Below are 25,112 nucleotides of genomic sequence, written 5' to 3'. Positions count from 1 at the left end.
GGCCCACTCCCCTTCTGCCATCCTGAGGTCACCCCTAGAACCTATCTAGCCTTCCTGACACGATGTCCCCTTCCATGTGTTCTGATCTCATGCTAGCCAGCTGAACTTCCTAGTCCTCTAGCCATCCTATTTATTCCCAGTCCTTTGCTTGGTCTCCCTCAAACTTCTAGAGTTTGACTGCTCTCTAGACTGGGAATATCTTGAGGGCGAAGCCTGTTTTCTTCCATTTGTATGTCTCAAACTCAGCTCCATGCCTGGAATATAGTAAAGGCCAAGTAAATACTATTGAGCTAAACCGAATAGTGAGCAAGCGGTGTTCAACAGATAGTAGAAGGATGGACAGACAAGGTGGGTGACTCAAGGCCTCAGTGGGATGAAAAGATAAGGGGTTTCCCAGTCATGTTTAGGAACCCCCTGTGATGGCCAGAGGCCATCTTGGTACAGGTTCTTTCTGCTTAGGGCTATGATCATGGAGGACCAGGCACACTCGTCCTCTCTAGGGAGCACTCAGGACAAAGAGGTTTTAGGCCATAGGAGCTCTCTAGTTAGACATGGTTGTCCACACGGTGTCTACCTAATGACATCAGCACAGTACAGCTCCTTCTTAGACCCCTGATAGGTGCTCATTTCTGTCTTTTGGCAGTCCATGTCTCCAAAATTCTCTCCAGAATGTATCACTGCTGGTGAAGTAATTCTTTTGGAAAGTTCATCCCTTGCTTTGGTGCTCCAGTTTCAGAGGGTGCCATTCTTGCCCCAGAATAGCAGAGAGTGTGGCAAACAGGTGTTCACAACCTTGTCAATGGATGTAGAAGATGGATCCATTCAATCTTTGCTCTTCAGGGACTTTTGACATACTATTAACATTGTGGGGAGGATAACAAAGGAAACTTCCTCTCAGACTCCCCAGGGAAGGACCACACCACTAGACAGTGGCCCTGTTCTCAAAACTCTGCTTAATGCTCTGAATCTCCCTGACTCAGAACTGTCTGGTCCTCTCCCCTACTGAAAAGTCTTCCCTTGCTCTTAGAAGAGAATCTATATTCCTAAACCTGTCTAAGCCCTGTCCCTCTCTGACCTCACCTCACTTCTCTCTAGCTTGCTCACAATCCTTTAGTCATAAGGCCTCTTTTTGTTCTTCCAACACATCTTTCTCTTTCTGTCCTCTGAACCCTTGCCCTTGCAGTTCCCACCACATAGAATGCTCTTCCTTTGCTCCTCACATGGTTGACTCCTTCTCATGTTCAAGTCCCACCTCATTGTCATGAAGGAGTATCCCTGTTCCCTGTCACTCTTGATCTAGTCATCAGGTTATTTCTTCCCTAACGCCATTTGCTGTGTCTGACTCCCCCACAAGAAGGAAGGTTCACAGGGGCCAGGATCATTCTGTCTTTTCACTGCTGTCTCCCCAGCCCACATTAGGACCTTATTAAAGAAAGAGAGAAAGGAAGGAAGGAAGGAAGGAAGGCAAGAAGGCAGGAAGGCAGGAAGGAAGGAAGGCAACCCTTCCCTATACACGCATAGCCCTCCCAGGTGAGCCAGCACAGCTGAGGCCAACTGTTCTAATGATGGATGGGAGACACTTCTCCGCTGCTGGCCCCCCTCCAGGGGTGTCCTTTCTCCTCAGATTCTTTCTGTTCTGTCAGGAACTCCCAGAAGAGGCTTCTGGCCTGGGAACCCTGAGGTCTGGGACTCTGGGTGGGGGTTTAGGTGGGATTTACCCTCATGCCTGCCTTGTTACAGCACAACAATGGCTTCTATGGGCACTACAGAGGCCAAATCAAGAGTGAAAGTGCTCGAGAATACCGCCTTGCAGCCAAGCCCCAGCCTCCAGCAGTGTTCCTGCAACGATGCAAGGTACAAGGCAGCCCTGGGGGAAGCTGGGGTGGCTAGGCCAGTTTCTGCTTCTCTCAGGCCCCAAGAGCGTCATCCCCAGCCCTACCACAGCTGGACTGATACCTGGGGCCAGCCTATCCCCAGGACATGCATGAGGCCTGGACCCTCTTCCCTGAAATGTCAGGTCTTCCTCCTACAGACGGGGTAGAGAAGAGCCAGTACCAGGCTGGAAAGTCTTGCTCAATGCTCCTTCTATGTGGAGGAAGGGTCAGGACCCAGATAGGGTGGACAGCCATGGGGAGAGAACCTCCTGAATCCAGGAAGTAGGACTTGAGTTTTGCTGACAACTGCCCTCAAGCTCAGATCCCTTGATGCCATGAAAGCCCATGTAGTCTAGCCCCCAGTCAGCCTCATAGTCCAGGGGCTCAAGAGTGAGTAGGAAACCTCCTCTGGTCAGAGAAGCAGCATATAAAGTGACTGGGTACCCACCCACCTGCCTAGCCAAGGAGGACCAGAAAGGAGATGGCAGAAATGGCCTCGGGTGGCTTGAAAAGGCTTCCAGAGAACAGGAGGAATGCAGAGCTCATGGGTGCCCCATCCCCACCATGTGTGGAGACAAGGAAGGGGCACTGAGCATCAGTCAGGTCCCCACAGTAAAAAGCCCACTCAAAATGGGAGAACTCAGAAGGGTATATATACAAAGCAGTAGGTGTGGGGGTCTCAGGGAAAGGCAAGTCTCATAGGTTGGTAACAACCAAGTGGTCAGTACTGCTGGGCCCAAAGGTTCAAGGGGAAGGCATGGCTCCTAGAACCTAGAAGGAGAGAGTGATGTGGAGAGGGACACCCTGAAAGGAGTGGTGATCTGGGGTGGAGAGACACAACCAGGTGGGCTGGCTTGGGAGGGAGCTAGGAGAAGAAACACCTCCTCCTGTCTTCCCTCCATCTCCTCCCAAAATTTCCCAGTGGCCAGAGGGAAGGCAGCCTGGTGAGAAATGCACTCAGATCAGCCTCCTGGGGAAGCGCAAGGTGGAGGAGGCAGAGAGGGACCTGGAGGGATGCCTGGAACATGCTCTGTGCACTGAAGTTTCTTGCTTCCCAGCCTCTAGCCAGGTCCTGCTTGATCTGCCATCTGGATTCTCCAGGAATTGCTTTCCCAGACCAAGAGCAGGGTCCTGGAGGCTGCCATGCTGTGGAACCTGAACTTCCTTAGCATTCCCAGTTGGAAGGGCTGCCTGGCATTGCCTACTGAGCCAGGCCCAAATGCAGCTCCAGATTGTTCATCTGGGGCCACCTCCCCTACAAGAGTGATGGTGCCTGAGTAGTGCAGGGACAGAGGCAACTTGAGGACTTCCTGCTAGGTGTTTGCAGTAGCCCTCAGTGGCAGCTATTATCCCAAAGACCAGAAAATCCTCTCAATCTGTCCCCCAGAAACAGAGGGACATATTTTGAGACATTTGAAGTTTTGATTGAAGTGAAAATTTGCTACATAAAGCATTTACTAGCACTATCAGCAGCCCCAAACAGCATGATCTGTGTGTCTTGGGCTCAGAATGTATAAATGCTAAGTCTCGTGGCTCTTTCTAGGTCTAAAGCTGTTTTAATTAGTGGGACTGCTTAAGTAAGGTGCACATTTTATTTTCTCATTAGCTGAGAGATACCAGGTTTCATCTGGCTGATTGCAGCTATTGTTGTGGAAAGCCTTACCAAGTTGTGGCACCCACTTTCCTTTAGTTTGGGGCAGGCAGAAATTTTGTCTATGTCATTCAGATGCAAGAAAATTCTTTTTTCTTCTTTTTCTTTTTTTCTTCTAAATCAAATTAATTTATTTCTAGCCTCCACCTGCCTAACTGTTAGTAAATGTAATCCTGGTCCTGTTTGTTCTTAAGATCAGACAAGAGTCCCAGAGGCTCATGGTCAGCGGCAGGTCCTTCACTGGTGGTGCCATGATTGCTGTGTCCCTGCCTCCCACTCCTGCCATGCCTCAGTCTGCCACAGAGGCTCCTCTCAGCATCCTGCTGACTACAGACTGCCCAGCCTCCACAGGGTCCCTTAGACCTCCCACATACAAACACTGTCCCCTCCCAGGAAACCTACCTCTCCTCCAAGGCCTCTTCAGCTGGAACCCCAGCCTGAGCCCCACCTGCTCAGAGACCATGGGTTTTACCACCTCAGTGGGAAAGGAGCCCTGGATGGTTTAGAAGCAAAGATGCAGGTGAAATTCTCCTCAGGGACAAGAATACTCAAAACTGCCTGAGTGGAAAGGAAATGACTGTACTTCTCACCAGGCTCCCACAGTTGTGAGAACAAAACTCAAGTCAGTGAGAGTAAATAGATTATTCTGCCACTGTAAGAAGAATGAGTTTCTAGAGTCAGAGCTGCCTCCAACAACAGAGGCATCCACATTCTAGGGCTGTGTATAATTCTATAGCTGAGGATAGAGATGGGGGAGAAATTTGGGGGTCAACTGGAACTTGCCCCAGACTTCCAGGGTTTTTTAATTGAAATTTTTATTGAGGTGATTGTAGATTTATGAGCAGTTGTAAAAAATAATAAAGAGAGATCCCTTCTACACTTTGCCTGCTTTGCCCTAATGCTAACATTTTGCAGAGCTATAGTATAATATTACAACCAGGACATTGACATTGATGCAATCCACCTATCTCATTCAGATTTCCCCAGTATTACTTGTACTCATTTGTATGTGTATATTAAGATCTATAAAATCTTACCACCTGTGTAGGTTTGTGTATCCACCACCACAGTCAAGATACTGACCAACATCACAAGGACCCCTGGTGCTGCCCTTTTATGATCACACCCCCAGCCTCCCACTCCTCTACCCTTTCCCCGTCCCTAACCTCTGGCAACCACCAATCTCTCCTCTATTTCTAAAATTTTATCACATCAAAGATGTTGTATAATGGAATAATACAGCATGCAACCTTTGGGGATTGGCTTTTCTTGCTCAGCATAATTTCCTAGAGATTCATCCAAGTTGTTGTATGTATCAAGGGTTCATTCCTTTTCATTACTGAGTAATATTCTATGGTATATATATATCCGTTTGTTTAACCACTCACTTATTAAAAGATATCTGGGCTGATTTAAGTTTTTGGCTCTCACAAATAAAGCTGCTATGAAAATTTGTGTACAGATTTTGGGTGAAAATACGTTTATTCTTTGGGATAAATGCCCAGGAGTGCAATTACTAGGTCGTATGGTAGTAGCACGTTTAGTTTTCAGAAGAAACTGCCAAACTGTTTTCCAGAGTGGCTCTACCTTTTTACATTCCCACCAGCACAGTATGAATGATCCAGTTTCTCTGCATTCTCACCAACATTTGGTGTTGTCTCTATTTTTTTATTTTAGCCATTCTGATTGATGTGTCATGATATCTCACTGTGGTTTTAATTTGCATTTCTCTAACTAATGACAGTGGACACCTTTTCATGTGTTATTTGCCATCTGTATATCACCTTCTGTGAAATGTCTTCATGTCATTTGCCCATTTTCTAATTGGATTGTTTGTTATTTTACTGTTGAGGTGTGAGAGTTCTTTATACATTCTGGATACTAGTCCTTTATTGGATATGTGTTTTGCAAATATTTTCTTCCAGTCTGCATCTTGTCTTTTCAGCCTCTTCACATGGACTTTCACAGAGCCAAACTTTTTTTAAAACTTGATGAGGTCCAATTTGTCAACTTTTTCTCTTATGGCTCTTGCTTTTGGTGTCAAGTCTAAGAACTCTGCCTAACTCTAGATTCTGAAGATTTTATCCTATGTTTTTTTCTAAAAGGGCCCTGGGTTTTTAATCCTCGTCATGTCAGCTTGCTTTATGAGGAGTGAAAAGTAAGGCTAGCTGGATTCCCACCTTCATGGAGCTTTCATTCTATTTGGAGACCACCACTGGCTGTCTAAGGCAGGAGGTCCCAATAGGGGAGCTTGTTAAAGACACCACAGGCTCCACCCTGAAGATTCTAGTTCAGGAATCTGGGATGCAGCTAGCCTCTGCCTTTTATCTAGGAACCTGCTGTCAGCCATTGCTCATACCCCAACCCAGCCAAGACTGGACTTCATTCATGTCTGCAGCAGGAGAAGCTGAGTGGCTGGGGAGGGGGGTTCTGGGGGCAGAGACCAGAGACAAAGGCAAGGTAGATGGTCTTGGGAGAGATTCCTGCTGAGGTCTGAGGGCCTGAGAGGTGGTCTTTCTCTGCCTGGGGATGGGGCATGGTTCTCTGGCCCCAACTGGGCCAGAGCAAATGCCCTGGGGACCTTCTGTCTCTGTTCATTGATTTCACAGCAAACATGTATTGAGTACAATGCCAGGTACTATTCTCAGTGTTGGAGTTACAGATGTGAGCAAGATAGACAATAACCTTTGCCCACAAGGAGCTTATGTTCTAGTAAGGGACATCAGACAATACGCAACATCATAATATATAGTCATATAGTATGTTAGAAGGGGAAAAATGCAGAGTTGGGGTGATGGGGCTGCTGGTGTAGGGCTCAAGGAAGGCCTCCCAAGAGGTAGGTGAAAGGGAGTCATATGGCCAGGTGGGAAGAGTCCCAGGCAGAAGGAACAGGTGGTGCAAAGGCCTGAGGTGGGAGTAGCTGGTGTGTTTGAGGAGCAGTGAGGATGCCAGTGTGGCTGGAGGTAATGGAGAGATCAATATTGTGTGGGTTTCATGGACCACTATGATGACTTTGGCTTTTACAAACATGAGGAACTGTTGTGGATTTTTGGCAAACAGGGATGTGATCTGATTTATGTATTAAAAGAATTATTCTGCCTGCTAAGAGGACAATAGACTGGAGGGGCAAGCTTGGAAGCAGGGACACCAGGCGGGAAGCTCTTGCAATAATTCAGGCAAGAGAAGAAGGTGGCTTGGACCAAGGAAAGCAGTGGCCATGCTGAGGAGTGGTCTGATCCTGGGTACGTATTGAAAGATGTATTAACAGGATTTCCTGGCACATTGGATGTAGGGTGTGAAAGAAAAGAATTAAGGGGACTCTGAGGTGTTTGGCAGGATCTAGCTGCCATGACCTGAGCTGGGGTAGGTAGGATGAGTTTGGGGAATGATCCAGAGCTGTCATGAGTTTGAAGATGCCTGTTAGACATTTACATGGGGATATGGAGTAGGCAGCTGGCTATTGAGTCTGGAGTTCAGGAGACAGCTCAAGCTAGAGAGAGAAATTTCAGTTTCTAGGTGGCATTTAGGGCAAAGAGCCTGGGTCACTGATGAGGCAGTAAGTGCGGACAGAGGGGAGGAGAGAATTGAAGCCTAGTCCTGGGTGATCTAAAGTTAAAGGGCCTGATGTGAAACTTGAACCACTGCCCCCCCTGATGGAAGAACATCCTGGAAGGTGCCTCAGTCCCTTTCTCAATCAGCAGCCCCAGAGGCCTCTGCTTTGGGGGCAAGTGCTGAGATAAGATGTCCCAGGAGTGAGATGTTACTCTAATTTGTATCTGCCCTTTCAGGGCGTTGGCAGTTTAGCAGTTTAGGGGTGGTGGCTCCTGGCAGTTTCCCTCCATTATGGGCCCTGATGTAGTATCTTGGGGTCAGGTAAGCATCATTTTTCCCCATTCACCTTCTTTCTCACTGTCTTTCAAGGAGCCAGCACAGCAACACTTCTTCTCCAAACATGACAACCGCACTTCCTTCGACAAAGTGAGTGCTGGAGAGAGAAAGGAAGGTGGGCAGGCCCCCAGCCTAGGTTGAACTTGAGCTAGGGTGGAGGGGATAAGACATTGCGGGGAGGGAGGGCTCCTTATACAGATAGGGGAGTGTCTGTCTTCCTGACAACCTCTCTCCTCTGGGAAACAGCCCATTCCCCAAATGGAGGTACTTCTGCTTTGGTTTCTTCCACCAGCTTGCCTGACAATGTGCAAATATCTTAGGGGCCACTTTGTGGGGTCTTCACCTTGGAATGGAAGGCATGGCTGGGGAGGCAGGCCCAAGGGGTCAGGGTACAGGCCAGGAAGGCCAGGCACAAGCCAGGCATCACCAAGCAGGCTTGGGTTTAGGAGGGCCCCAAAGAAGTGCCTGGTGCCAGGACTGTGGGCTAAGGGCCCATACCGTTGAGGAGGGCCCCTACTGCCTGCTACAGGGAATCGGAAGACGGAAAGACATGGAGCGTCTGTGGCAGCGGCACACCTTCCTGCACTGGGCACCCTGTGAGCTGGAGTTGTGCCAGCAGCGGCCCCTCAAATCATCCTACCAGGCCGATTTCCGGTCAGGCCCAGGATTCAGTGACCTCCCCCAGCGCCTTGTCCACTTTGTGCAGGTCCAGCCTCCCCGTGCCAGCACCACCTATCAGCAGAACTTCTGCCAGCCATCCCGGGGTGGCCATTGTGGCAGCGACAACGTGGGGCCCCAGGCCCCGGTCACCGACACACTGCCTGAACTCCCGGGGATCCCAAGACCCAAGGTGCTGCAGCATTACCTTCATGCTGGGGTCTCTGAGTGTCTAAACTGGTCCAGAGCATTAAACAAGGACAGCTGACCCAGTAGCCTCTCCGTGCTTGCAGCCCAAGAGGTCTCAGAGGCTGGAGAGCAGTAAGGCACTGCTAAGCCCTGTGCCTGGCTCCCATGGTGCTTGTGCTCATGGTGCCTGTGTGCTGGGCAGGGGAGGTGCTGCCCTGGGAACCCTGCCACTGAGTGAGAAGTGGGAAGGCCTGCAGGAGGCTAAGGATCCAGGAGGGTTAGCATGGCCACAGCAGGTGGGTCCAGGACCCCAAATCCATTCTTACAGCAAACCCAGCTGTGAGCCCCTTGCACTCAGTGTGGCTGCAGGGAAAGCAGAGTCAATGGCTCCTACTAGTGGGCAGCAAAGACTGGAAGAAGAGGCAAGAGCTGGCAGCTTTGTTTTCTCTGGGAGGCTACTGCCTCTAGGGGTCTGGTGGGTGGCCATACAGTGCTGCCTAAGAGACAGCTTCCCCACAGCTGGGACAGAGGGAGACTACTCTGGCCACAGCCCCACTGGACCACCCCTCTCTATGGAGGTGAGCAGAGGCTTTGAGGAGATGCTGTGTGACATGTACCTGCAGGTCATCCTGACCCTGTGGTGTTCTGTAGTTTTCTGAGCTCTTCTCTGGTCATCCTGTGAGTGCCCTCTAACATCTGTCCTAGATGTTAGACAGTGAGGGCCGGCGGTCATCCTATGTCACAAAAGAGAAGCTGAGGCTTAGGTGGGGCTGAGACACTTTGGTGGGGCTTCAGAACACTTTGAAGGCAGAGGCCAGATCCAAAAGGCTCCTCTGGACCCTCATCCTTGGGACAGTTGAGGCCTCCGAAGGAGGTTCAGGGGCTTCAGGGGCAACACAAGAGTCCACACCAGGGGCCATACACCAGATTTCAGCAGCACTTTTACTTCCACATCTGAACTCCCTGGGTCCTCACAACAGCCTTGTGAGGTAGGTAGGGCAGGAAGGTTTCAGAGATCCCCATTTACAGATGAGGATGCTGAGGCACAGAGAGGTGAAATGACTTTCCCAAGGTCACACAGCCAGCAGTGTAAAGGGCCCAAAGCCTACATTCCTCTGGCCCTCTGGAGGTTCCTGCATCCACTCCTCCATTCCCTCTGTGTCCCCCACCCTCTCTGAACTCTCCTCGGTCCACAGGGACCTTCAAGGCAGGCTAGCAGCTACGCTTTTTCAGGAACAGACATTGGGGTAGGCCTGGTCAACTCCAGGTAGGCACCGACCCTGAGGGGCATGAGGCCAGCTCTCCCCTACCCCTACTTCCCAGTTGGACAGAGGGCCCAGAAGGTTCCAGAGCAAGAGTGGAGCTAGGAATGATCCATGAATGAATGAGGGTAAAGTTAGGTGTAAGCGTATGTGCATCCTGCGCTAAAGACGGAGGCCCCCGCAAGTCCCAGAGGCAGTGTCTCAAGTGCCCACCCCTGTGCCTCCTCCATTCCACAGAGCCACAGTGAGCTCCCTCAGCAGCAAAAGGAGCCACAGACATTTGCCTCTGGCACTGAGCTGCTCCAGTGGACAAGTCTCATGAAGCATTCAGACCCCATCACGCAGACACAGTGCCTCCACAGCTTGGCTGGGACCCTGGGCCACACCCCCGATGACAAACAGCTGGTGCCCAACCTGCAGACTAGAACAGGAGCAGCGGGCCGTAGGTATGGCAGGCAGTGCCTCCCAGCGCCGCCGTGCAAGGCTGAAGCCCTCCACAGAGCCCAGAGGGCACGGCTGGTTTCCTGCAGGAAGGAGACAGAGGTTGTAAATGGCACAGGCTGCAGGGGCTCCAGCTCTTTTGCTCCCTGAGCCCAGAGTATGGCCCAGCAGGCACCACTCCAGGATGGTGGGTGCTATTCATTGCCCCCATTCATCACTCATTCCTTTATTCATTCATATTTCTATTTGTCCATTCATTTAGTGGCCATTTGTCCTATCTCTGTCCCTAGGTCCCTGCTGGTACAGAGCCCTCAGTCACGTGCTGAGGGACACCCCAAGAGCTGGGCCACACAGATCACACCTTGCCCACTTCACAGACTGGGAAAGGAAAGCTCACAAAGCCCTGACTCCCAGAATACCTAGAGAAGGGCTGGAGGTGGTGCTCATGCTGAGGGCTACTCCTTCCTGTCTTGGGCTCCCCTCCTATCCCTAGCCCCACAGAGACTCACCAAGGCCCCCAATGGCCACGATGTGGCCCCCAAGGGAGCCAACCACAAAGTCGGCCCTCTTATCCCTCATGCGCAGGCTGCGGGGCATCTTGGTCCAGGACCCTGCAGGAGAGGGGAGTTCAGATCTAGCCCTCCCCACACACTGTGCCCCTCCATCCCATGGAGAGCCGGAGGACAGCCCATGCCAGCCACTGCTCACCATGCTCCAGGTCGAACATCTCCACAGTGTTGACAAAGTGTGGGCGGGAGTAGAAATTGTGGGGCCCGGGCTGCTGCAGGCCACCCAGGCTAAAGACGCTGCCTTCGGCCATGGCGCAGCCTGCAAAGGCCCGGCGGCTGGGCAGGCTTGGGTGCCGGGTCCAGGTACGGGCCTCCAGATCAAAGGCCTCAAAAGCAGTCACTGGGAGCTTGCCCTGGCGGCCCCCTGCCAATGGAATTGGGGCACCTGGGAGGGAGCCCGGGAGGCCTGGCAGGCTCCTTCTTCATCCGGTTGCTGAGCCTTCACCACTGCCCGCTCCAGCCCCCCCATACCCAGCTATGTGCACACCAGAACATGGATCACCCACCCTGCAGATCCTCAGGCACTAGGGTTTAGTTTTCTAGCCCCAGCAGGGCCACCAGAGATCAGAGCCTCGGAGCAAACCTGGCTCACCCCAATAAAGCTTTTCTTGTCCTGCCATCCCAAACTAAGCCTGATCCCAGCTAACCTGGGATAGATGCTTCTGAACTTTGAGCCCCTTTCCCACATCCCCCAGGCCCTTACCCAGGACATAGATCTTGTTCCCGTGCAGGAAGGTGGAGGCCCCATAGCAGGGTGTGGGCATGGAGGGTAGCGAAAGCCAGCAATCCCGGCGGGGCTCATACACCCGAACCTGGGCCTGGGGGGCCGTGTCGGGGCCCATTCCCCCCAGGGCATACACCATACCATCTGCACAAAAAAGAGTAATTCAGACTGCACCCTGGTCTGGCCAGGGCACCCCACTCGAACAGCTGCCCTGGTCAGGCTGGGGGTGGCTGGGGACCATGTATTTGTGATTCCCCTCCCCAGCAGCAGAAACCCTCCTGCCTGCCTGCCTGGAGTGGGGGCTGGGAGATCTAGGATTTCCCTCTGGCCAGGGCCCCTCCAAGTGAAGTGCAGGAGGCAGCTGATCTAATTATAATATGTCTCCGTTTCCTTGGAGACACTATGGCAACCAAGTCTGGCATCCAAGCAGGACTAGTGGTCAGACCTGGAGGCCACAGGTGGGGGCTCCCATGGGGGAAGGAAGGTGGAGGATGGTTAAGCCAGGGGTGGGGGTCATTTGGGGATCTGCTCAGCATGGAGCTCAGACTGGGGAGGGGGCTCTGGGGATCAGCTGGGCAGCTGGGAGAGGGGCTTGGGCCTGCAGGATGAGGGTGCTGGCCACAAGCCTTCTGCCCAGGAGCCTTGCCAGCACCTCTGCACCCTGCCCTTTCACAGGTTGGTTCCGCCCTGTTATGCCCTCAGGGTCAGCTAGGGGCATGTTGGGGTCTTGGGAAGATGGGTTAGTCAGCTGGGGGCTTCCAAAGCAATTGTCCCCAGGCCAGCTTAGCCTTTGTCCAGCTCAGACTCCCTAATGTGCGTGTGTGGGGTGAGGGGGGTGGAATCTAAGCACTTGCTGGGCTCTGAGCCAAGGCCCTGCTCTGCTTCCCCTCCCCTTCCCCAGACTATTTATAACTCTAGGAGTCACTGGGCCATCCCTCCTTGTCTCTTAGAGAGGAGGAATGGGGCAGGGAGGTGACTGGGGCTTTCCATCATGCTGGGGGCCAGCCTGGGCTCTGCCTCCCACCTTACAGCTGGAAAAGGCAGTTAAGGCTGCTGCCAGCCCAGCTCAGAGCTAGGTAGGGGAGGGTATAGGAGGCAAAGCCAAGTCCAGGGCACCCAGACAAAATTTACAGCTCTTGTCCAATCTCTAAGGGTAAGGGACCAAGTCAGGAAGAATGGAAGGTGTTGGGGCACCTGAGGGACCTTCCTGGGGAAGCCACTCACCTCTCTCCACAGTCGCAACCCCCATGGCTGCCTGAGGGAGGGTGGCCCGACGCTCCCAGCGGCCCTCATCAGCCAGGAAGGCCTCCACAGCAGCTACTGGGCTCTGGCCCTCATCCACACCGCCCATCACTAGTACCTGCTTGCCCAGCACCACCGCAGCTGCGCCAGCCCGGGCAGTGGGCAGGGGCGCCAGTGCCAGCCATGTATGTGAGGCCATATCCAGTGTCTCAGCAGTGTCCAGGGGCAGTCCAGCCCGGCCACAGCCCCCTAACACGAACAGGTGCCCATCCTGGTATGCCACCGTGCCATACACCCGGCAGGTGGGCATTGGTGGGAACACCTGCCAAGCAAAGGCCCGGCCACCTCCTGTAGCCATGGTGTTCACCTCCAGTGGCAGGCCATGCTGTCTGCTCAGGCTACAGGCCTCAGTGAGGAGGCATGATGGGGCCTCATCTTGATTCTACCAGGGCTACAAGGGGGCGTCTGACCAGTCCAGGGACCTTGCCTTCACCTGGAGGAGAGAGGGAAAACAAAGGGTCAGGGCCACTGGGTACAGCCCCTCAGGGTACAGATGAGCAGCCTGTAGCTGAGGGCATGGCTGGCCCAAAATCACTGGTGGGAAAGGCAGGGGGAGGACAGATGCCTGTTGGCTAGCACACCACTGTGGAGGCACACCTCCTGGAGTGAGAAGGAGGGCAGACTCCCAGATATCCAGGCAACTTCCCGAATTCCTATGGGGCATGAGGGATTCTCCTCCTAACCCTGTTCTTACCCAGGAGCTCCCTGGTCAAATCTAGGTCTAGGTGGGAGGAAAGGTGACTAGGATAGGATTCTCCTGGCCCCATTCCCTTCCCCTCAACAATCCTCACCCTAGTACTCTAAATGAGCAGAGTCCTACTGTACCCTCCCCCCCTTACTGGCTTCCAGTGTGCCTTGGGCAGCCATAAAGGTCTCTCGCCAGCTGCCAGGGATCAGACTCCAGGGAATCCTTACAAACCCTTTGGGGGCCATTCCATAGAGTTCATCCATTCCCACCAGCAAAAGGCCAAGATCAGGGGAGGGGTTGGATGCCAGGGTCCCACATTCTCCCTTGAGGTTCACCCTCAGGGGTTTGCCCATGCCAGCTTCCCAGAGGCCAGCCTCCTTGGTGTCCAGAAGGGAGAAGAAGGATGATTTTGGGATCCTATGAGCACAGGACTCTAGGCTCCCAGAGTCCAGGGCGTTTCCAGCAGCAATGGGCAAGCTGGACTTCTGGGTCCCCTCACAGCAGATCCCCAAGTTTCCCAGCCTCTCCCATTCCCGCAAGGGCCACGCTCCTGGGACCCCTGGTGCGAGGGCCTCCTTGCCCCTAACTTCCACCTCGCAGGGTTGGGGGGTGTGGGGGCGGGTCCGGGCGAGCGCGCTTGGGGCTTTACACCCCGCACCCCCAAACTTCCCCTGAGCGCGGCTCCCTCGGGACTCACCGGCCTGGGCTCCGGCGCCTCCGCGGCGGGGGTCAGCCGTTCCGGCACCGCTGGTGCCGGCTCTGGCTGGGGCTGGGGCCAGGCTCCAGCGGGGCTCCGGCTCGGCTTCTGCGCGGGGCGGGGCTGGACGGGGTCCGCCCCTCATCCCCCTCCCGACTCGGGAAAACCTCCCCCCGCCTTAACCCTGCACCTGCCGTGGCCGGAGCAGGGCGCGCAGACCCGTGGTCACACGCAAACGGGTGAACAGAGACGGACATGTGGACACTGGGCCTGCCCAGGACTTAGGGTCCGACCTCGGGCCGGGGGAGAAATGAGGCAGCGGTGAGCAGGACAACACATGTATGGTGGGGACCGTTCTAGGCGGGACCCAGCCTGGGAGTATCGGCGCGGGGTGGGCCAGCAGAACCTGGGGGCTTGAGCGGCAGGCACGCGCCCTCCACCACTGAGCTCGAAGGAGCCCAACAACAGCCTTCGCGGCGGCGCCCCCTGGAGGCCTCTTGGGGCATGGCCTGGGCCTCTGGTGGGGGTGGCGGCTGGGTGGCCCTTCCCCAGGCACAGAGCAGGGCACAGAATAGGTCCTATGGTGCACATTGATGCTAGCAGGGGGTGGAGGAACAGACAGTGCCAGCCTCAGTGCTTAACAGGACCTTCCACAGGCCTGAGTGGGAGGAGTTCTTGGGTGGGGAGAGTAGCTCTGAGCATGGGATGAGCTTGAAAAGTCAGGGAACCTCCCAGGCAAGTCACTCTGGCCTCATTCTGTAGGGCCTGAGGCCTGGGCTACTCTGGGACCCAAGGCACTTTGTGACTGTCCATCTTCAGGGTCCCAGGCCTGCCTCTAGCCAACTCTGGGATTAGGCAAGAGCAAGTTGGTGTGACAGAGGCCTTCCTACCTCAGACCCAGACCCTGGCCCAGCCTATCTTCTGAGCATTCAGAGTATTGGCTAAGTCTGTGAGCTGAGGGCCCGTTCATACAGGTCAGTGGTCACCTATGAGACCCTGTGGTTGTCTGTGCTTGCTACTATCTTGTCCCTCTTTCATGGACAGTGTCTGTCTCACTTTCCCCAGAAGTGCACCTGGAGACAAAGATACAAGTGCATATAGTTAATGTGGGAAGTGAGGCCAGGAAGCACCAGCAGAGTAGTGGCAAAGAGACAGGAAAGCAGCCAATAAAGGTTGTGTCATCAAGGAAGTTACTACTGTGGGCAACTGGGACTAAATCCTGCTGAGGACTCTGAGAGACAGTGTAGAACATGGGCCTCGCATTATTGTGTGTGTGTGTGTCCCCCACCCCCCTAAGTAAGGGTTGCTGAGGTACTCATTTTCAAATTTCCATCGTCATGGAGTTGCTTGGGGGCATTAATTCCCTGGGCTGCCTGACTTCTAGCCTGCCCAGAGTGCGGGCAGAGCCTTCTCCATGACTAGAGAGAGTCTTCAACCCCTTTTAGGGGCCTGCAGTGGGAGTTGGAAGTCACCATGGAACACCATATTGCTAAAACTAGGGGGTCCCTATGGTCCTTGGCTCGACTGAAACCTTGCTAGTGTCTTCAAAGCTTCACCTCTTGTGACCTTGGCTTCCTGCTGCTGCTTATCCTGCCTCTCAGAATCTTTTACATGCCCTGCTTCTTCTCCTTCCCCAGGAAGTGGCTCCTCAAGATCTGGCCCTGGCTTTTCTCCATGGCATACAGACTCCCTCCTGGGGTGATCCCTCCCAGGCCACTGGTCTCACTCACATCTAGATCTCCACCAGACCTCTCTGCTCAGGTAAATATGGGTCTAGGTTCCATCACTCGGGACAATAAAAGATACCAAATGGAGAGCAAGGGCTGGATCCTGGAATGACCCAGTAGTCTCTCCCAACCTCATCCCATCAGATCCCACTTACACCTATAGAGTCAGCAAAGTCCAGGTCAAGTCAAACTTTGCTCTGATTAATGCTCCCAGAGAGTTCCATCTGGGACATACTGGGCACCAAGAGGCAGTAGGATCAGCCTCCACTCAGGGAGCTAGGTACCCAATGACCCTTACCCCTAACCCCTACATTCTCCCAGTTCTAATCGCTGGAAGGGACACAGATTAGAGATGGACCTACCCTTCTAAGTCCTCCATTTCCTCTGACCTCTGGGCTGGATATCACCAGAGAGGGATCTCCTTTCTAGGACACACCTAGGCCCATGCCATCCTTGGAGGCTGGTCTCTGTTTCTTCACGGAAGTGGCTTCTGTTTATACAGCCCTGGCCCCACCTACACACAGGGAGCCAATACTGCTGGCTTTGGAGAAGCTGTGAAGGACAACTGGGGCAGAAGGTGAGGCTGGATTGGTCCTGAGAGTGAACAGCTAATCCTCAACCATGGATAGGGCAGTGACAGGGCTCACACACAGTTGAGGACTGGGAGCACTAAGGTGGGACTTCCTGATTGCATCTCTTGAGCCCTTGCCCTTGGGATCCCACTCTTCCCTTCTCTCTACCACTATGAGGGGCTAGAAGCACTGACCCCAGAGGAGCAGGAAAGTTTGCATTTCCTACCAGACACCTTGGCTACCCTTGAAGGCACTGAGGACACCACCATCAGTGCTAAGGCCCTGGGAAGCTCAGGGGCCCCAGGTGAGGCCTAGGGTGGGGTGGGTGTGTCTCTTTAGGGGTGCCTAGACCCCTCTGTATAGGCAGGGAGATGTAGAGCAGCCAGAGAATCCTGGGGTCATATGGGGAGGGAGGAGGGCTATGAACCAGTCCCCAAATGAAGCATCCAGCCACACTCTTGTGATTGCCCATTGGCTTCCACCTGCCCCCAGCTACCAAATTTGGCACCATTGTACATGTCAGCGTCCAAGAGTCGTAGCAGTGTTTCTGTCTCCTGCTCAGGCTCTGACCCAAGTGCAAATGCCCCCACCATCTCATCCATGAAACCAGGGCTTCCATGCTGGCTCCTTGGATGTGGGGGCACCTGACAAGAGGGGCCTTTGGTTAGAGCAGTAGAGACCATTCTGACCCCTCAGACTCCTAGGGTTAATTTTGACCTGTTTCCTTTCATCTGGTGCTGCCTGATCAGTAGGTCCTGTGACACCACCCTTCTGCTGGCCCCAGGGTACAGGTAGAAAGACTGAGGTCCCAGTCTCCTAGGCAAAAGGACAGGGATTCAGGGCAGAGTTAAGACTGGAGGAAGGACTTCTCGCCATTGATGGGGCTGAGGCTGGGCCAGGCTCCCACCACACCCATGCACATGTTCCTAGGCAAGTACACTCAGGCCCACACTGGTATGCTGGGATTCTCAGATTGGACATGCCCAACTTTGGGCTTGTGTGCAGCACATGTGTTCACACCAGCCTTTCATGACACATGCCATGGGCCCCCTTCTCAGGAAGAGAAGAGGGCCTGCTGCCCTCAGAGAAGGTACTCCTGCTGCAAAACAAAGGGGCTTCCCTGCCATACTCCCAAGCAGAGGGCACTCCTCCTTTGCCCACTGGTCAGGCACCTCCGACAGAAGCAGGCCTTGTCAGTGGCTGTAGGAGGACCAGAGAGTGGAGGATAGCTTGGACCTTGTCAGGAGTGCCTCCCAGATGTCGCTGCACCACCAGGCCCCTCAGAGAGGGTGTCAGTCGGGTCCCTAAACCAGTCCTAGCCGGGCTCCAGTGCAGTTGGTGCCTGGGGCCGCGTCCGAGAGCGCCTCTGCTTCTCACACTCCTGCATAGGCCCAGATAGGTTTACAGCGGTCCCTGCGGCCACCTCCTCCAGGAAGCCTTCCCTGGTCCCCTTCTGCCCCGCCCCCAGACTTTGGGGGAAAGGGGTCTCGGGGGGGTCAAGGGTCACAAGGGCGGGCCAGATCCCGGAAGCGGAAGCGCAGCGCACTTCCGGCGCGCAGCGGGCGGCCATGTTGGAGCAGCGGAGGCGGCGCAGAGGCGCGTCCTGGGTCCCCGCGGCGGCGCCGGTAGGTTGGGGCCGTCCGCGAGGCAGCCGGGCGGATGAGCAAGGCGGCTGGCTCTTCTGGGACCCGCGCCGTCCGCCGGCTTGGCTGAGACCCCCCCCTCCACTCCCACCCCGTGCCTAGCGACCCCACCCTGGGGCTGCGCGATCCAGTCGGTCTCGCCCTGCCCGCTCCGCGCATTTTGCTGCCTCTGAGACCCCTGCTTCTACCCGCGGCTCGGGCCCCAGGGACGCAGACTCCCAGCCCGAGGGCCCTGGTCTGCCCCCACACCGGGTCCGCTGGGATAGGGCTTCTCTCGTCCCCCTTCTTTCATCAACTTCCCCTGCCGCCCTCGGGGGCACGTGTAAAGGGAAGTCGGGGGCCGGGCTGCAGCCTCTGTTTCCGGAGCGTCTTGGAAAGCCCAGAAGAACCCCTCCCAAGGGCCCAAACCGACCTGGGCGGAAGAGCCCCCAGTTCACCCCCAATATCTGTGCCTGGTGGGAAACAGGCCCCTCCCTATTCTACAGTTCACAATCCTGGGAACTACACCCCCTGGAAAAAAAAAGAAAAGAACTAAAGTCATGTGCAAGGATTGTGCTTGGAGAATGGCCTCTGGAGAGAGGAAGTGCTGGAGACACCTGAGGATCCAAGAATGTTTCCAAACAAAGAGCCCCAGGGCATTTCCTCCAGGGGATTCTGAAAACTTCCTCTGCTCCATTAGGGCGGTAGGAAGAAGCTGCACAGATGCGCCTCCTGGCCCCAGGGATCTGCCTTATCCCAACTGATCTTTTAATGCTCCAGTGCAGCTGGGGAGCTGCCTCTGGGAGCCCTCAGTGGTGGGTTGGGCATTAGATATTAGTCAAGGTAATTTCTACAGCTTCTTCAGAGAAGCCTGGGATACCTTGGGTGTTCCCAGACAGCTCCATCTGGACTGTACCAAGGTCTGCGGCCCTCCAAACTCTTATTGGGACAGATCAAACCTTTAGTGTCCACCTTATTAACCACCCAGCTTGGAGCCTTTGGCTCCCACTGTCAGACTCTGGCCTCTTGGTCTGACTGCCTGGCCCCCTGCCTGCCTGATTGCTTAGAGATGTGTCATTAGTACCTGCTACTCATCATCTTTTTAGTTTCTGTTGGAGAGTCTGGCTCTTTCCCTGGGGTTCTCCATGACTCTGTTGCTAGGAATCGGACCTCTGAGTCGCCTGTCTGGGGCCTCTGAAAGCAGAACTTATGGTGGGCAGGGAAGTTCATCCTTGGACACCTGAACAGCAGCAGCTGGAGGAACCGAAATGGGCGTGGACTTTGGGTGTAATTGGGCCCTTTGGCCAGCATTCAAGGCTTGTGTTGCCCTGCTTTTACCTGTTTTTCCCACTAGATCTCCCAGCCTTGACCACAGACTCCAGTCACACCAAGTGTGCCTTACTGTTTCTCACTTCAGAGCCATTGTGTAAGCTATTTCCATCTAGTCCTTTCCTGTTGATCACTCATGTCTCAGCTAGGTGTTTCAGCCCCCAGGAATCCTTACCTGACCCATTGGTGAGCTGAGCTGGGTGCCAGTATGCACTCCTAAGAACCTTGGTGGTGTCTTTGTCTTGCCTTCTGCACAGGGCTCCTTGAGGACAGAGATATTTGCTTGTGTTCTCAGGGTTAAGTCTAATACTAGGTTTCTGGCCTAGAATTCAGAATTGAATTAAAATAGGCCAGCCAAGCCCAAATCTTTCTAGAGACCCAATAGCTGGTTAGATGTCTCAGGTGAGCTTGTTGTCATGTATCCTGAAGAAGCTGCCTCTGACCCATGTGGGACCCTCCCCAACCCCTGCCCTGTCACCATGGTAGGTCACGAGCCCAGGGTTTTGCCCCAAGGAGTGGCTCACTCTGGCCAGGTCTCTGTGTGTCAATGGATGTTGTGGAGAGTGCAGGCCCTGATGACCTATCTACCTACCCTGGCCTCCTGTCTTGGTGCTGTTCTTACTGACTCTTTTTCCTCTTGCCTTGCAGGTGCCAAGCGCTGGTTTGCGGATACCCAGGCAGATCTGCAGTGCCTAATGCCATGAGCGTGGTAGTGCAGCATGTGGAGGAGAAAGCTGTGCACTCCTGGTCGAGGATCTCCACAGCAGGGAAAAAGGCCCTGGAGGAGGCGCTGCTTGTCTTTAACCCCATGAGCCAGGATCTCAGTGCCACAGAGGCCCAGCTTGTGGCCTTCCTGCAGGGCCTGCGAGATGATGGCTTCCAACCTACCGTCCTGCGCAGTGGTGATGTCTATGGGTATAGTTCGTGTACAGCCAACCCCCCAAGCCAGACAAAGCTACAAGCTCGTGCCCCCACCCCAGCTGCCACATCACCCCCAACCAGTGCTCCCCGAACTGCCACGCGGCTGCCTGCGGGCCGGGCCACGCTGCTCCCCATGCCACTGTCTGGCAGGCTGGCCAAAGCATCCACGCCAGCCCTTGCCAAGCATGCTACCACCAACCTGCTGCTGAGCTCCCTGAAGCAGTCAAGTGCCAGCCATGCCCAGGGTGCAGCCGTCGGTTTCCCTGCCCACCTCTATCCAGGTGTCTACCCTGCCATGCGGCTCTCGGTCGTCCTTGAGGCCCTGGTTCCACTCAAAACTCCCATGCCCTGCTTGGGTGCCAAGCACAAGGCACAGTCACTGCAGCTCTCACTTGTAGACTCTCCACTGAAGCTGCGGAAAGGTCCAGGGAAGGGGCCGGGGAACTCCCGGCCCAAAGCTCCCAGAAAGGCCACAAGCAAGGGCCCCAAGTGTCTGACACGCAAAGGCCCCAGGGCTGGACCCCGGCAAGGCACTGGGCCCCAGAACAAGACCTACAAAGCCACTGGGTCCCTCGGTAATCTGCGAATGAAAGGTGGCTCTACCCTGGGCACCAAAACAGCCCAGGCCAAGGCAGCTCGAACAGTAGCCAAAGCTGCTCGTGTCCAGGCCAAGGTGGCTCGAACACAGGCCAAGACTGCCAAGGCCAGAGCAAAAGCCAAGACAGCACAGATCAAGGCCAAAGCCAAGGCAGCACAGATCAGGGCCAAGGCTAAGGTGTCACGGATCAAGGCCAAAGCCAAGACAGTGCGGGCCAGGGCCAAGGCTGTGCGGGCCAAGGCCAAGGTGGTTCGGACCCAGCCCAGGGGCAGGGGCAGGCCAAAAGGGTCTGTCCAGGCCAGGACTGCAAGGAGGGGCCAGAAAGGCCACCCTGAGACTGGGGGACAGAAGAGGAAAAGGGCTGAGGAGGCAAAGGATCTTCCTCCCTGGAAGAGAACAAGGCTTGGGCCCCGATCTCCTAAGGCATGGTTAGGGCCTGGAACAGCAAAGCTGCTGAAATTCCGGGTCATCAAGGTGGACAGGCGGTCCTCGGACGATGAGGTGCGGCAGCGGGCTCAGCGGATCCTCCGTGTGAACCTATCCCCTGTAATTCGGCTCCAGCCATTGCTGCCGTACTCGGTACCCTGATTCCTTCACATAGCTGTGTTTGGGGAAATTGAGCCCAATTGTCTGTGTAGCGAGTGGCACAGTGTGCAATGCCCATGGACTCCACAACCCCAAGGACTCCAGGTGCCTCTCCAGTGCCCCGAGAGCCACCAGCCTCCTTTCAGAGATTGAAAGATGTGGGGTGGGGATGGGTGGGCGGGAGAGGGTGTTCTCATGGCGCAATGCACTGTGACTTGTTACTCTTCAAGTTGTACGTCCACTATTCCATCTATCACGTTTTATACCTTTCCACCTTCCAGTCTCCCTGCCCACCCTCCATGGTATTTTTTGTGTGTGTGACTGTGATAGGCCAGCTTGAGCATATAGGAAAAGTGGCCTCAGGAACAGGGCTGCCAGAGAGGGTCCTGATAGCCTGGGGCAGGTCGCTGATGTGAGTTATGGGATGGTGTGGGAAGGGGCAGCTCCCAGGCCTCTGGATATTCTGGCCTCTGGGTGTGTGAGAGGCAGCCCCTGAGGGCAGGAGCAGAGCTACTCTGAGGTGGGACACCTCCCCTTGGAGCTGCCCTGGTTTGTTATCCAGATAGGCCCCATGCAGGAGGACAGTAGGTAGCTCTATGGGGAACCTTGCAGCCAGCAGGTTTTTAGGTCAGGGAAGGGGGGTTTTGTGCAACTGCTCCCTGGGGGCAGAGCAGACAGCCTGGCCGTGTCTCCTAAAAGCCCGTGTAGCTGAAACCTTGGGGTTTTGTCTGGGCTTGTCTGGAGCAGGGCCAGGCCTAAACTGGCTGATGTACCTCTGCCTCTCCTCCCCTCTGCTCCTTTCAAGAGTGACTAGCCTCTACTTCCCCAGTTGGTGGCAAGGGGTTGGGAGTTGAGTCAGGGGCCAGGGCTCTGGGTTGTAGGGCCGCAGAATCTGCCCTCACTGACCAAGGAATTTTCTCATTGGATGGGTGGGGTGCTCTGTAGCTGAGCCAGGAGAGTTTCCATGACATCCTTGCTCCATCAGCAGTGCTTTCTACCTGGGTTCCAAGTGCTCTGTCTATTCCCAGGTCCAACCTCATCATGCCTCCCAACAGGGGCCTGTATGTTTCAGACGTTATCAGCTCTTACTGCTTTGGAGAGGGGGCTGGGCCCTGAACCCTAAATAAAAGTAGTTCCCTGTCCATCTGCCAGTCCTTTGCCTGCTGCCCAGCCTGAATGGCAGTGGCTGGGGCTGGTGGGGAGGGGGACACATTCCCCAGAGGCTCCTGGAGACAACAGCCTTTCAGAGCTAGGGGTAGGAGCCTCATTTGAATGAGAATCTGATCTTTTCTGTCACTGCGGGTTAGTCTGAACCTTGGCCCCACTAGCAGCGGCTGTATTGGATGGTGGACCTGTAGAGAAGCTCTGTGTGCTTCTTGGTGCATCCCTCCCCACTTTTCTTGTGCATCTATTAATATCCTTCCCCTGGGCGCGGCCTCCTTTTGTTCCCCAGGCTCTGGGGACCCCCTCACTCCCAACTGCAATGTAGCCTAATAACCGTGTATGCTCCTTGCCTCTGGCAGCCGTGCTTTCATCTACCGTGTAAGTATGGGGAATGACCTGAGGGCCCCACTCAACTCCTCAAGGGCAGCCCAGCGTGGGGCTTACTCTACATTCTCTCAGGCCTGATTCCATCTCCCACTGCCCAGGACCCCCAGCTAGGCTAGACCCCCTCTCGATTCTGCTGCTGCTGCCACTGATGGGTGAAGGGTTGGCTCTTTCCCTGAGCGCCAGCTAGAGGGGGAGAAGAAATCTCCAGGTCTCCCTGTGGGGTGGGGTGAGGTGGGGGTACCCTTAGGATCTCTACTCAGATCCTGCCCCTCCCAGCCCAGGCTCCCAGAGCAATTGCCCAGGAGGTGCCAGACACAATTCCCCCACTGGGCTGCTCAAGTGGCAGCTGCTACCCACCCACCAGAAACCTGAACCTGATTGTTGGCTGTGGCCAGAGCATTTGAACCTGATGGACCTGTGGCCTCCAGGGTCCTGAGCTCTACTGCATTGTCAGTTACCTACAGGTGGTGAGGAGGGTGAGGGTTCTGGAGATGTTATTAGGGTTTTTCTGGGCAGATTCGGCCCTGTGGGGGTTCAGGTCATTGTTGGGGACTGGAGAGAGGGCTGTGCTCTGAATTTTTGGAATGGGGGGCTGACCATGCACCCACTGCCTACTCAGTCTCCTTGGGCCCTCCCCCAGCACTCTGAGAATTGCTGCTTCTGTGACTCTCAGGTTTGGGGAGGCCGTGGCCCTGAGAATGTGATCTCCCAAAGCAAGCACAGTCATGGCAGCAATAAGACCTGGTGGCAGGCACAGAGTAGTGAGGGGGCTGCTGTGCCCATGTATGCAGGTCTGGGGTCAGAGCCTGGTCACTTTGATCAGCCCTTGTGGTTACAGGTGTTGAGAATGTCACCATCTAGCTGGACCTAGTAGGTGCCTTCTACTTTACCCACCTCATCATGACTGTCAAGGTGACCCACTACCCCAACCTGAAGGCTTGCTCTGTGCCTCCCACCCTGATGACTACCAGTGATGCTTGCCCGTGGTGACCCAAGGACCCCCAGGGTCTGTCTGTCCCCAGACATTCCACCCAGAAGCTCTGCTCCTCAAGCGCTCAGTGGACCATGGCCACTCCTGGCATATGTACCGATACTTTGCCCACAACTGCTCAGGCCTCTTTCCTGGGATTCTTCCTGCCCCTGGCCACAGTGTCAGTGACCTTGTCTGTGACCAGTGTTACTTGGACATTGAGCCTTCCACGGAGGGGTAGGTCAGGCCCAGAGGAAGGAGGGTCAGGCCCTGGGGTGAAGTGAGAAGCTCAAGCTTGCTTCTTTTCAGGTAATTTTCAAGGTTCTGGACCCAGCCATTCTGGTGGAGGATCCGAACAACCCCAAGATTCAGGGTAATTGTCCCCACAGCCAATCCTGTACTCCTTGTCTGGCTGCGGGGGTGTTGGGGAGGTGAGGTCCTACCTGAGCATGTGCACTGGTGGAGCAGGGTGGCAGGCGAACCAGCTCAGTCCCCCAGCATCGTTCCCCAACTCTTGCCCCATTGTGGTCCTCTATTGTGGTCTCTGTTAAGGCCTCCCATTTGTGTCCCATCACTGTTTCCCATACCTGTGCCCAGTGCATAGGGACTGGCATAGGTAAGCAGTTTCCATCTCTGCCCCATCACTAAACTCCTTTGTGGGGCACCATTGTGGTCCCCATCACAGCTATCCATGCCAGACTCCATCACTGTCATCTCTCTCTGCTCCTATCACTGTACCTCATAACTCTCCTTTTTATAAGCCTCCATCACCATTCCCCATCACTGCCCCATCATGGTCCGCCTGTCATTGCCCTCACCGTTAATCATCCTGGCCTGGTTGGTGCCCTACGTCCCAGAAGCTGCCTCTAGGTGGCGCCAGGGCGTCTCGGTGTGACCTCTTCCTTGTAAAGCAGAAGTCTTGTTAAAGGACAAGAGGGACACATAAACAACCCAGCAGGGCAGCCCAGAGCCAGGCCAGGCAAGTATTAGAGCAGGACAAACCCCAAACTAGCTTTGTCTCTACACTCTCCACCCACCTGGACTGCGGTTATTACCAACTACTCACCCTGGGCCCTCACGCTAGGTCCCTGAGCAGCTGTTGCTTGTTCCTCTGATCAGGAGAAAGGGGAGACCTGGCAAAGGAGAGATACAGAAGGTAGCCTTAGTTTAGTAAGTGACTTAAGCTGTAGAGCAGAACGAGGAGCCAGGGATCCATCTCTCCTTTCATGTGTACATTTCACCAGTGCCCATTGAGCCCCACTGTCTGCCAGGCATCTTCTGAGCAGAGCTCAGGA

At 54.8% G+C, this 25,112-nt stretch overlaps 3 protein-coding genes across 4 annotated transcripts; 2 read left to right on the top strand and 1 right to left on the bottom strand.

Annotated features, from left to right (window-relative positions):
* Nucleotides 1-1,701: 1,701 nt before the first annotated feature.
* On the top strand, nucleotides 1,702-8,338 carry CIMIP7 (ciliary microtubule inner protein 7). Its single transcript, XM_004419690.2, has 3 exons — nucleotides 1,702-1,854; nucleotides 7,447-7,503; nucleotides 7,922-8,338. The coding sequence occupies exons 1-3, from the start codon at nucleotides 1,723-1,725 to the stop codon at nucleotides 8,336-8,338; spliced, it is 606 nt and encodes a 201-aa protein (XP_004419747.2). The 5' UTR covers nucleotides 1,702-1,722.
* Nucleotides 6,627-14,020, bottom strand: KLHDC8B (kelch domain containing 8B). Of its 2 annotated transcripts, XM_004419689.3 has the most exons (6): nucleotides 13,943-14,020; nucleotides 12,480-12,990; nucleotides 11,235-11,399; nucleotides 10,671-10,895; nucleotides 10,472-10,573; nucleotides 6,627-10,045 (listed from the first exon to the last, which is right to left on the bottom strand). In XM_004419689.3, the coding sequence occupies exons 2-6, from the start codon at nucleotides 12,853-12,855 to the stop codon at nucleotides 9,849-9,851; spliced, it is 1,065 nt and encodes a 354-aa protein (XP_004419746.1). In that variant the 5' UTR covers nucleotides 12,856-12,990; nucleotides 13,943-14,020; the 3' UTR covers nucleotides 6,627-9,848. The 2 variants fall into 2 exon arrangements, with proteins under 2 accessions (XP_004419746.1, XP_087287111.1); XM_087430985.1 differs by lacking the exon at nucleotides 11,235-11,399.
* Nucleotides 14,021-17,802: 3,782 nt separating this feature from the next.
* On the top strand, nucleotides 17,803-22,798 carry CCDC71 (coiled-coil domain containing 71). The gene is given in 3 exon segments (XM_004419688.3): nucleotides 17,803-17,866; nucleotides 19,841-21,296; nucleotides 21,299-22,798. Coding segments are annotated over 2 exon segments (1,437 nt in total). The 5' UTR covers nucleotides 17,803-17,866; nucleotides 19,841-19,892; the 3' UTR covers nucleotides 21,332-22,798.
* The last annotated feature ends 2,314 nt before the right edge of the window (nucleotides 22,799-25,112 follow it).

The sequence above is a fragment of the Ceratotherium simum genome, chromosome 5 (genome assembly GCF_057802395.1).
Source record: "Ceratotherium simum simum isolate JZ-2026a chromosome 5, ASM5780239v1, whole genome shotgun sequence".
In the NCBI taxonomy this organism is placed as follows: domain Eukaryota; kingdom Metazoa; phylum Chordata; class Mammalia; order Perissodactyla; family Rhinocerotidae; genus Ceratotherium; species Ceratotherium simum.
This window is presented reverse-complemented; position numbering and strand designations above follow the sequence as displayed.

Bases quoted from the DNA above. Each gene is read 5' to 3' on its own strand.
- CIMIP7 (XM_004419690.2), top strand. From the start codon at position 1,723: ATGCCTGCCTTGTTACAGCACAACAATGGCTTCTATGGGCACTACAGA. The intron at 1,855-7,446 runs GTACAAGGCAGC...CTGTCTTTCAAG, and splicing joins TGTTCCTGCAACGATGCAAG to GAGCCAGCACAGCAACACTT. The intron at 7,504-7,921 runs GTGAGTGCTGGA...ACCGTTGAGGAG, and splicing joins ACCGCACTTCCTTCGACAAA to GGCCCCTACTGCCTGCTACA.
- KLHDC8B (XM_004419689.3), bottom strand. From the start codon at position 12,855: ATGGCTACAGGAGGTGGCCGGGCCTTTGCTTGGCAGGTGTTCCCACCA. The intron at 11,400-12,479 runs GTGAGTGGCTTC...TTTTTTGTGCAG, and splicing joins GGTTGCGACTGTGGAGAGAG to ATGGTATGGTGTATGCCCTG. The intron at 10,046-10,471 runs GTGAGTCTCTGT...TCCTTCCTGCAG, and splicing joins CGTGGCCATTGGGGGCCTTG to GAAACCAGCCGTGCCCTCTG.